This window comes from Ammospiza caudacuta, chromosome 9, assembly GCF_027887145.1.
Source record: "Ammospiza caudacuta isolate bAmmCau1 chromosome 9, bAmmCau1.pri, whole genome shotgun sequence".
NCBI classification, from domain to species: domain Eukaryota; kingdom Metazoa; phylum Chordata; class Aves; order Passeriformes; family Passerellidae; genus Ammospiza; species Ammospiza caudacuta.
In genome coordinates, this window is record NC_080601.1 from 7999061 (window position 1) to 8011152 (window position 12092).

At 42.1% G+C, this 12092-nt stretch overlaps 1 protein-coding gene across 1 annotated transcript in view; it reads right to left on the minus strand.

Moving 5' to 3' along the window:
- Nucleotides 1–12092, minus strand: part of PCDH15 (protocadherin related 15) — a 309038-nt gene that overhangs the window by 132444 nt on the left and 164502 nt on the right. Inside the window, exons 13-14 of the mRNA XM_058810078.1 lie at nucleotides 10153–10287; nucleotides 7931–8080 (exon numbers count right to left, since the gene is read on the minus strand). Coding sequence (XP_058666061.1) covers nucleotides 7931–8080; nucleotides 10153–10287 — 285 coding nt within the window. The remainder of the gene's footprint in view (nucleotides 1–7930; nucleotides 8081–10152; nucleotides 10288–12092) is intronic.

Consider the following 12092-nt stretch of genomic DNA (forward strand, 5'->3'; position numbering starts at 1 on the left):
AGTAATGAGAGGTTTGTATTTATTTTTTTCCCACCTTTCTGTCCACTTTTCCAGGTGACAGCCCTGGTAGTGCCAGCAAGTCCCACCTCCAGGCCTGGCATTCCAAGTCCTCCTTATGCAGAGCTGGAGAGCAATGTTTGTATTCATATGCACCTACTGCTGTGGAAGCCAAGGGGAAGGGAAATGGTAGTTGCTCCCATATAGATACACACCTGGAATCCTGGAATCAGGTGGGAAAAGCCCTCTAAGATGGACAAGTCCACCTGTTAACCCAGCCCTGCCAATGCCACCATGTTTCCAAGTGCCACGTTGTCTTTAAATGCCTTGAGAAAAATCTAAATCCTGGCATTAAATCCAAATTTCAGTGGTGAGCATAATGAAATGAGGGGGTTCTTCTCTTCACCCAGGAAAGGCAGTGGGTTTATCCCTTTTCTGTAGTGAGCCACACTAAACAAAGACACTCATAGACAGGAATTAGAGCCCAGGGAATATATTTGCTTTTAGTGAATAATGGAAGAAAATCCCAGAGTGGTTTTGATTGGGAGGGACCTTAGAGCTCATCCCATTCCTCTCCTTGCCATGGGTGGGGGACGCCTTTCACTATCCCAGGTTGTTCCAAGCCCTGTCCAACCTGGCCTTGTTGTCTCTTCCTCCTTTAGGAGTTGTTTTGCTGATACACAGGTTCCTCACCTGCCTCTTCATTCTGTAGGAAAACATTCCCTCAAACAGCACAAGGAATGACAAAGTGACCTGAGCATCACTGGAACATTCAGGAGGCACAGGATCCAGCTGTGCATCCAGCTGGCAGTGGAACTTACAGGGAATGATGGCACCATGGGGTCCTCTGCTGCTCCCAGCTCCAGATGAGCAGTGGGAGGTGGGGAATGGGAAAGGGCACCAGCAGGGGTGACAGCAGAGCTGTGCTGGGATGTCCAAAATAATCCCAGCCTCAGGAAGGATCCCTGCAGGGATCTCAGTGTGAGGATAAAAATTCAAAGGTCTGTGCCCTGGCTTTCCTGACACAAACACTCCTGCCCTGGGGCAACACGGATGGAGGAGAGGAATGCTGGATGTCAACAGCAAGGGAAAACCTCAGCAACAACTGCAAGGCCAAGGATGGGATCAAAAACCACTTCCTGAGGCAAGGCCAGCCAAACAGCAGCCTCAGTTTCTGCCTCTGGGTCCTTGTCACTTGTCACCTTGTGACACCTGAAGTCAGGGACAGGAACTCCCTGGCAGTCCTGCCATGCTATGATAGAAAATCAGAACAGTGCAGCATCACATCAACTTCAGCAGCTCACAGCCTCCCACAGCACCACCCAAGGCTGCCAAACCAGCACCCAAAACTGCCAAATCACCCCCTACAACTGCCAAACCAGCACCCCAATCTACCAAGTCATCACCTAAAGCTGCCAACCACCTCCCAGAACTGCCAAAGAACATCTAAAGCTGCAAACCACCGCCCAAAACTGCCAAACCACCGCCCAAAACTGCCAAAACTCCTTTGCTCAAGGATAGCTGAAGATTCAGAATAGCAGAAACCAAACCTTGCCAGTAAAACAAGAATAAACCCCAAAGCTGCAGTATCTGAGTAAATCCCATTTGCACACAACATTGGGCACCAAGGGGAGGATGTGAATTCATGGAATCATGGAATGGTTTGGGATGGAAGGGACCTTAAAGCTCATCCAGTTCCAAGGGCAGGGACACTGTCCACTAGACCAGGCTGCTCAGAGACCCATCCAGCCTAACCCTGGACACTTCCAGGGAAAAACTCAGGTTTTCTACTGGTTTGTAAGATAATCTTGAACCCTCATGCACAAAGGCTCAATCAAATACAAAATTTCATTTAGAAAGTCATAAATATTCTGCAAACCAAGAACTAAGCCCACAATAGCTTTAAAAACAAATCTTAAATCATCTCCTACAGCATTTTAAGACACGTATCATGAACATAGGAGAAATGCTTGAAATACTCCAAAAATCATGGAACAGAGGCCATCTCCTCTTAAAAATTCAAAAAGCAAATTAATATTTGTGTGTTTTTTGTTTTTTTTAATCTATCTCATTCTCTTATTTCTTTTGGAATTCTGAAGGAGCCATGCTATGAAAACTGCAATTTAATTACTTCTTCTATAGCTCCTATACATACCTGGGTGTGTTAATTAACCTTGCAGAGAATAATTATCCACCCAACTGACAGAGCTGTAAAAACCTTGTCTGCTGAACTTCAAAAGTAACACATTGTCACAAAAAAAAAAAAAAAAAAAAAAAAAGACAAAGCCTTTATGCAAAATACAGGGTCCTGAGGATTTAATGGCAGGATTTGGAACCTGGCCAGTTTTTACTGGGACGACATCAAAAAAGAAAATTAATTGACTACACAAGCACAGAGATTTAGGAGGTTAATTAAACCTACAAATGCTTGGAAAGATAAGTAATTTGAAAAACATTTTGGGGGCAAAACCAAGAATCAAACTTGGGATTAAACTGAATTAAGGTTTAGCTGCTGCCATAATATATGATTCCAGAAATCCCATCTCCAGCTGTCCCAGCCCGATAGAGCTCCATAGTTAAAAAGATTTAAGAAAAAGGGGCTAAAATGTAAAGGGAGATGAGCAAAACAAGGTTTCATTTACTCTGCTAAGAAATTTTCATCCAGCAGGATCAGCTCCATTGCATCAACATTTAATGTACTAAAAGTTTGGCAAAATAGGTGTGGATTCTGCTGCAGCAAGAAGTGGGTTTTTGGGGAGGAAAATGAGATTTAGGAGTGGCTTTTTTGGGATGAAAAGGAGATTCAGGAGTGGTTATCTAAGAAGGAAAAGGAGGTTTGGGAATAATTTTCTTGGGGGCAAAAAGGAGATTTAGAAGTGGTTTTCTTGGGAGGAAAAGGAGATCTAGGAGTGGTTTTCTTGGGAGCAAAAGGAGGTTTGGGAATGGTTTTCTTGGGAGGAAAAGGAGATTTATAAGGGTAGCCTTAAGCTCACAAAGATATATTGGTCATGATATAAAACCTGCTCAGACTCAGTTCATTACTGGAGGAAACTGGGCTTCAGTGTTTGACTTTGAACCTTCTCAGAGCAACATTTGGGGTCACCTGGTCCTGGACAGATAAAATGATGACCAACATTCCCTGCAGCTTTCACCAGATTCAGTATGATGGAAAAAATCCAGGATTGTCATGGAGATATTCCTGAGCTTGAGTCACCCCCACATGATGATCTCTGAGTAGGTTAAATTACTTTTTCATTATCTCCTCCAGGCATTCCATCAAGCCTCAATCCATTATTTTTTCCTTGACTCTGCAGGCATGTTGGCTGAGCAATGCAAACAAAGCCCAGTTTTGTTTTCTCTCTCGGATAATCAGGTTTGCTTTGGAAACGGGAATTAATTACCTGATGGGCAAAAGGTTGCAAATAAACATATAAATAAAAGATGAGGTGAGGTTTGGAGAGGACTTCTGTGAGGATTGTTTTAGGGAAACATTCAGGAGTGGTCAGGCATGGAACAGGTCACAGCCCCAAGGATGCTCAAGGAGTTTGGACAACATTCCCAGGGGTGCACAGGGTGGGATTGTTGGGGTGCCTGGGCAGGGCCAGGGCTTGGATCCCCTGTAATGCAAATGTAATTCCATCAATTACATTTACAGCCAGTTCACAAGTTTTCCTGTAAAGACCAAACACAAAAAATTTCCTTATGGGAGAGGAGGTCCATCTCCAAGATGGATCCATGAGGGTCCCTTCCAGCTGAGGATATTCCATGATCTTAAGATTTGGAATATCTATAACTAAATTGTCTTGCTCTTTTATGGCACAATGCACATTTAAGAGCTGTAAATCAAGAATTTAGGCTAAGCTGGACCTTAAAAATTAGTTTGTACTGGTGCTATCAGACAAAATTGTTTCAGTGGGGAACAGGGCACTGATCCCCTGCGTATTTTATTCTCCATTTTCCATCAGGGAATAATTTAATTGTTCTTGGAAGAGAGCCCTTGAACCTGAGTCATGCCACTGCACTAGAAAATGAGGCAGAAATTAAGATATGTAGATAATCTGAGGTAGGATCTAAGAAGAGCAAAACTGAGATTGTTCAGCCTGGGGAAGAGAAGCTTTGGGGTGACCAAATTGTGGCCTTGCAGGGCCTGAAGGAGCCACAGGAAACATGGAGAGAGACTGGGGACAAGGGATGGAGGGACAGGATAAGTGGGATGTCTTCCCAGTGCCAGAGGGCAGGGCTGGATGGGATATTGGGAATCAGGAATTGTTCCCTGGCAGGGTGGGCAGGCCCTGGCACAGCTGTGGCTGCCCCTGGATCCCTGGCAGTGCCCAAGGCCAGGCTGGACAGGGCTGGGATGCTGGGAGGTGTCCCTGCCATGGCAGGGGTGGCACTGGATGGGATTTAAGGTCCCTTCCCACCCAAACCATTCCATGATTCCATGAATTACATTTATGGCCAGTCCACAAGTTTTCCTGTAAAGACAAAATACAAAAAAATCTCCTCATGGGCCAAGATTTAGGTGAATAATACTTTTTGCCACCCTCTGTCCCTTCCCAGTTCTCTCATTTTCCTGCTCAATACTCCCTATTCCCTGCATCCTGAATACAAAAATGAGAGATGGCTAAAGAAAACCAGTGGATTTAAATTATTGAGATGAAATTGTTGCACCGCTGCTGCAAACTCCACCCATCAATGTGCAACTCATTTCAATATCTGAGTCACAGCAGTGAAAAAATGGGAAACTGGGCAGAAAAAATATAATAACATAAAAAAGATGGAATTAAGTACTTTACTAGGTTTACTGTTAACAATCTTTCTACAGACAGTTATAATTTACCACATTTAACTGTTTTAAAGTACAGATTTCTCAATTGAGAAACTCTCAGGGAGCACAGTAAAATACCTATGAAAGGAGAAGGAAAAATGAGAAAATTTCAGGTTGAAAGGAGCAAAACACATAGATTTAAACTTAACTCTTCTCAACCAAGGCCTGAAACAATTTCACAAGTACTGAGAGGAGACAACTGAAATAAAAATAAAACCTCTTTTTGTCACTTTTCTGAAAGGGAAAGAAGGAAAAGTCCTTTGTCTAACCACCCAGGCAAAAAGAAAATAAAAATGGGGGAAAATAGAATTCTGCTTGTAATTTATATATTTGTCTGCTATTTGTGGTTATTTTCAAGCAGAACGTAAGAATTTTTAAATTTCCTTTATTTTTTAAGAGTGTACCAGACAGCAAACACAAGTAACTTAAAAGCTTTTATGTTTTGGGGCTATTTTCAAGAATAAAATCAAAACAACGTCCCACAAAATGAGGCAGCAAGAAAGCACAAACTGGGGTTATTTGTCCATTTTATTTGTACATTGTCCTGCAACTGACTCGGGGAAAAAATATAAGAGATATAAGAATATTACCCTAAGGATAATAAAACCAAGTGGCTGAAAATCATTCTGATTATTACAGATGGTTATGAGACTGTCCAGACACTCTGAGGTCAGTGTTCTTTTTCTAACCTGCTTTTCTCTGATCAGACAAAGTGGTTTTATGAACTTGTTTTCCCCTGGGAGCTGTCAGAGATGAGAATCCTCTCCCAGCAGAGGATCCTGACCCCAGGAGGGAGGGTGGGGTAAAGGGTGACTTTGCTCCTTGTAGAAACAATAAGATGAGCACCTCTCAAAATCATTGTGTCAGGGTTCAAAAATGGGAAAGAAAAGTCAGTCTGGCCTTTGAGAAAGTCTCTATAAAGTCTTTAAATATATGAAGTGTATATATATATATATTTGTAGGTATTTTATACCTAAAGATTGAGCAACCTACCAAAGAGGGCAGCTGCCCAAAATCCTCATCAGGGAGTCATGGAACAGTTTGAGTTGGAAAGGACCTTAAAGCCCATCCATGACAGGTGTCCCTGTCATGTCAGGGACACCTTCCACTGTCCCAGGCTGCTCCAGCCTGGCCTTGGGCACTGCCAGGGATCCAGGGGCAGCCACAGCTGCTCTGGGAATTCCATCCCAGGCCCTCCTAACCCTGCCAGGGAACAATTCCTTGCCAACATCCCATCCAGCCCTGCCCTCTGGCAGTGGGAGCCATTCCCTGTGTCCTGTCCCGAGTCCCTCTCCAGCTCTCCTGGAGCTCCTCCAGGCCCTGCAAGGCCACAGTTTGGTCACCCCAGAGCTTCTCCTGTCCAGGTGAGCCCCCCCAGCTGTGCCAGCCTTTCCTCCCAGCAGAGCTGCTCCATCCCTCTGCCCATGCTGGTGCCTGCCCTGGGCTCTCTGCAGCAGCTCCAGGTCCCTCCTGTGCTGGGCCCTCTTTATTTCTGGCATCATCACCAGTCCTCTGAAATCCTAAGACCTGACCCTCCGGTTTTTGGTTTTTTGGGTTTTTTTGTTTTTTTTTTTTTTTTTTTTAAGCTGAGTAATTGAGAAACTCAGATCATCTGGCAATGTGGGATGAATTGAAAAACAACTCCTCTCCCGAACCAGCTGGAATTTTCTACCTTCCCCGTCTGATCAGATTATAAACTCACAAAATCTGCAAGTAGTCATGTGCTGACTCTGCAGACAGAAGCATGGATTTGGGAAAACTTCACTCTTGGAATTTAAATTTTTAGCAGAGGTGAGCTAAAGGCCCTAACTTCCCTATTATTCCTTTCCCAAATAACCTGTTCTTGCTCAATTTTCCTAAGAAATGTGTCCTCCTGCTCTTTGAAAGCCTCCAGGCTTGGAATACGTTTGCAGCTGCAAGGCCAGGGTGTGTTTGAGAATCTGGAGAGCAGCACCTTCCCTCTGAGCACAGAAACACTTCAAACAACCCCAGGAGCTGCTCTGCTTCATCTCAGGTACCATTAACACACCTCAGGCAGCTCAGGGCATCCTCAAGGCCAATTTTGAGTAGAAAACATTTTTTTTCCCCGGCAAAAATCTCATTTAGCAACAATTTCTGTCTCATGCTCCCTGGCTCCTTCATGACAACAGTATTTGCTGTTGTGTTCCCACCCAGACTTGTGCAGCATTTTAACAATTTAACTATGCTTCAAACTTTTCTCTTTCTCTCAAATTTTGCTGGAAATGCCCCTGTGGCTGTTCCTGATGGTTTTTAAGCACTCATGGCCAAATTGATGAGGGGACAAAACACCACAATAAAAAGAGTTGAAGATGCAAAGGCACAAGTATATCTCAATTTTCATTTCAGAAAATGCCACTTTCTGAACCATCTCCTCATCACTACTACACTCAAATTAATTCCTGATTACTGTTCATAAAATGGCATTTTATACTTAAGTCAGCTGATTAATTTTATTTTCCCAGTATTGCCACTGCCTTCAACCACTCTGGAAAGCCACCAATGGCATCTTGTCTACTCATCCATCTGGACTGGCAGCACTCAGAGCAGGGCTGAGATCTTAGAATTACACAAAAAGAGCCTTTTTCCTTTAATTTCAGTGGCACCAGGATTCACCTCCAGTTGTGGTCTAAAACAAATCAGTGCTGGCAAAATTTAATTGAAACTGCTGCTCTCTGGAGCCTTGTTCAACCCATTTTTCATTGCTCATTTGCTCTACAAACAAAGTTGCAAAAACCAGCAGGTTTTCTGGCATGGAAAAACATTCCTGGTTATGTCCTACTCCACTGCTTACCTTTTCTCCCAAAATGTTTTATCTCAATGTCCTGCCAATAAAGGAGGATTTTCTTTTTCTTTTTGAGATTTTTCAGCTGAAAATTTTTTTGTGGAACCTCAGAGGAAGCTGCTGAGCTGCAGCTCTGACATTTAGTATTAGCAATTTTGAATAGATATTTAATTACTGAAGTGGATGCAGACGCCCAAACTTCATTTCAACCTTGTTTCAGTGCATTTCTGATTGAGATGAACAAGGCCATGTACTCCTAACAAAAAGTGAGTTAACAAAGGTAATAAAAGCCCTGAAATTACCTTAATAACACCTTCCCCAGGCTGCATATCCGTATAGATCTTGACACTGTAGGAAATGTTGGAGAAGGTTGGGGTATTATCATTTGCATCGATCACCACGATGTTGACAGTCACTGGGACACTCTCCTGGACTCCATCAGAAGCTGCCATCTTGAAAGGGACAAAAAAAGCAGGACAGGAAGGTATTTTAATGGTGTATTCTCAATACAATTCCAAGAGCAATCCAATCCCAACAGGAGAAACTACAGCCTGACAACCCAAAATCAGCATTTGGTTTCTCTCTGCATTTACAGTTACAGGAGGATTCAGCATGTGCAAGACTCAGGGCAAATGCAAAGCAAACACATCCAAACCTTTCCAGTACAGAAGCGAGAGGGAATAACTTGGAATTTCCCAGGGATGAGGCTGGGATTGGAGCTGCTGAGTTCATGGGTTTTCACCTGGGTATTACCACACCTAGGATCTCTGTTAAACCTTATGGCTCAGGTTTCAGCTTTTATATTTTTCAGATTCTGTGCTGCTTTAGTGTGTGGGTCTGAGCTTCACACTAAGGGATGGTGAGCTCTGTGCACAGAGCAGGGAGACAAAACAATTCCTGCTCTAGCTGGGGACCAAGGACAAATGATCCAAATCTCAGGCCCAAGAACATAAACAACGTGGGCTGAAGAGAGAAAAACAAGCAGGATGGGACTGCATGGGCTAAAGCTGGAATTGGACAATCAACTCCAATATGCAAATGGAGCAGAAATTATAAAAATGAGAGACCTCATGACCAGGTGTCCATTTTGTGCCCATTTTGGTTCACCTTGGGTGCAGCCCTGGCTGGGCTCTTGTGCTGCCCAAGGTGGATCCATGGAGGAGATCCTTTTAATAAATCCCCACTTTATTCTTTAACTCGGTTCTAGGGCAGCCTTCTCAAGGCATCAGACCTCCCAGACAACATTTTGAGGTGGGAATTACTCTTTTATTCCACAGAGGAATCTGAGCTCTGCTTTCCAATGACAATGGACAGAAAATAGGGAGGCACAGACTGGAAACCCCTGCAGAAGAACTGGGTTTACCCACAGCCCATTTCCAAATAACTGTGGAGCTGTTAAGGGGTTCACCCACAACCTGAGGGAATACTAAATCCATTTAAGCTTTTTCTCCTCCTCATATATTTTTTTAATACTACTGGCTGTGCTTTCTGTTCATCTATTTTTTTTTTTTTAATTTGGGCCAAAAATAAAGAAAAAAGCCCAAGACAAAGCTCATGTTTCTGGCTCCAGGGATTTGGGGAAAAAGGCAATGAGAAAACAAGGCTGGGAATAAAAAAGAGGGTTTAGATCCTGCTGTGGGATGAGGAGCAGGTGCCAATCCTGGGGCCATGGAGAAGGTGCTGGCAGGGGAATCTAAAATGCTGCACTCAACAAACTCATCCTTCACCGCTCTCCCTTTTCTGGGTGATAAGCACTGTGCTGATTGGATAAGAAAGATTAGGCAAAAATCACATTTTTGTGTGGGCAAAATCCCGGACAACATCCTTAAGACATGGTAGTATTTTGTTAACAAAGCAAAAGTGATTTTATTTACTTGTAGCTCTATGGATGCAGAGTTTGTTTTGTATTAAACTATATTATAATATAATATTGCAATATCTAGATTATAATATTAATAATAACAATTAATAATAAATTACTTAATCATTAATGATAATTAATTATAATTATTATAACTATAATTAATGGTTAATTAATGATAAATAATTAATTATATTATATATAATATGGCTATTGTAATATATTATAATGTTTTGCGGCAGTTCTACTGTAAAGAAGAGGCTTGAGTTGATCAGCAGAGAATCATAAATTCCTTTAGGTTGGGGAAGATCTCCAAGATTGAGTCCAGTCCCTTCTGTTAATACATTTTTCCTAATATCCAACCTAAACCTCTGGATACCAGTCAGAGGGACAGAAATTATGCCTTGTTTTCTTGTATTTTCCTTCCATTTGTGTTTCTATTAATCTCTGACCTTGTTGTTTTATGTCTGAGCAAGATTTTTGTGTCACACCATTTTTCTATTTGCAAAAATATAAAAGATACAGCGCTGATGTCTGATGGAAATATTTTTTACACCCTAGAGATAACAATTGCCACTATAATGAGCAGACCTTTAAATTTTGCTCTGAAACTTGGAGATAAATAGCTTTTGGATGTGAGAGGGTTGTATTTTTTGAACTTACAGAGAAGGTGTAGAGCTGCTGGACCTCCCTGTCCACGGGCTGCAGCAGGGTGAGGTAGCGGGTGATGCCACTCGGGGTCACAGTGAAAAACGTGGTGTAGTCGTTCAGGAAGAGATGGAGCTGTGGATCCTTGGTCTTTCAACAACATCAAGGGGAAAAAAAAAGAGCATTTTGTTATTAATTCAGAGGGAGACTAAATCTCTAATTAAGTCTCCAACTCGCTGCAAGTGCTTGTTTGAGTTGAAACCTAAATAAGCACAAATGATGTGATTAAAAAATCTAAGAAACTGTAAAATAAAAAAAAAAAAATTTAAAAAACCTCACTTCTGGCCCATAAATCTTCGTGATGAAAAATGTATTAAAAAACCACTAGAGTAAGAAAATCCAATTGTAAACAAATACCTGTTTGGTATATTGTTTTTAATAAGTGTCTTTTTCTCCCCCATTACACAGGATTTTTTTATACCAGACACAACTTAATGTGAGAAACCAGATTCAAGCATTTATCTTCATATTAAAACCCAAAAGAAGCTGAACTTGATTAGAGAGTAATGAAACAGCTGGGTTAGTGTACTGAACAAAGAGAATAACATGTGGTGAAGTATTTCAGGAAAGAGAGGCAGCTCAGGGGGTCTCTTTAGGTGCCAGAAAGAATAAAAAAAATATTTATGCAGAATTAGGAATTTCTCAGCTGATAGGGAGAAAACATCAAAAATGAACTGAACAGTAATATTTTAAAGTAAAAAGCCTTGTAAATTTACTCATGGCTTCTTGATGGCTTGGGTCACTCCTGATTTCCACCTCTTTCGAGGTGTTTTTTGAGTTATTTAACTGATTAGACTCTTCATGAGTTAAATTTTCAATCAAACTACATTTCTTTTTGGTACCCACAGTATTCCAACAACTTTCCTGTAGGAATTGTATGGACAATTATTTGTCCACGATCTGGTTGATTTAACCTGACCTCCTGCTGCCCTCGCTCATGAGTTACAGAATTTATTTCTGTTGGTAAGGGAATGAAAACTCCAGGAAAATGCGAAAGGCTGGGAGACAAAACCTATAAAAACTGCTTTTAACTGCTTCCAGGGATGTGGAGATGAGAAACCAGAGGAGTGGTCCCAGCCTTGATAGAAAATCCAGGATTTTACCAGCTGCTTTCCAATGTCATTCCACAAATCCCACCCCTACAGAGGAGGCCATAGGGAAAACCGGCTGAATCCCAAAAACAATCCCAAAAGGAGAAAAGCTGAGTTCAGCAAAAAATCCCCAAAGGAGCATTACTTCTTTGAACTCTTGCTGAATCCAAGGCTCTCCTGGAAGTGTCCCTCCATTAGTGCCATTCCTGGAGGATTAAAACTCTTGGGAGCACAGGACAGGTCCCCAACCCCCAGCTGACCAGGACAGAGCAGCACAACACCAGGACAGACAGAAACTGCTTTAAATGAGCCCAAATAAAGCCCCCAAACAGCAAATATCCCACTATTTAAATGAGAAAACATTCCAGGAAGCCACGGGAAAGAATTATCCAAGTGTTCCACGCCAGTGGCTCCTCAGTGCCTGAAGCTGCAACTGCAGCCCCCAGGAAAATGAAAATTCAGTTTACAGCCAGCAATGCAAACAGCAGCCTCTTCATTCCAGGAAAACTTAGGGAAGGTAATTGCCCATAATTGCTCACTTTGTAGACATCATAAAGTCCGTTAAGAATTTAATTTACAAAACCCCTAGTTAGTGTTGCAGTTCTTGCTTTCATGTCTTTTTGAACACTAATAAACAGCGCTTATTTCCTAATTTATTCCTGAGAAAAACCAATGATGGCGATCCCAAACACTCCTGGAGTAATGTGTCCTATTCCTTTGCTATCTTTTTCTTAGAAATGTTCTCCTAATATGGAAGGTAATTGCCTTTACAGCAATCAATGCCTGTTTTACCACCTCCCAGGC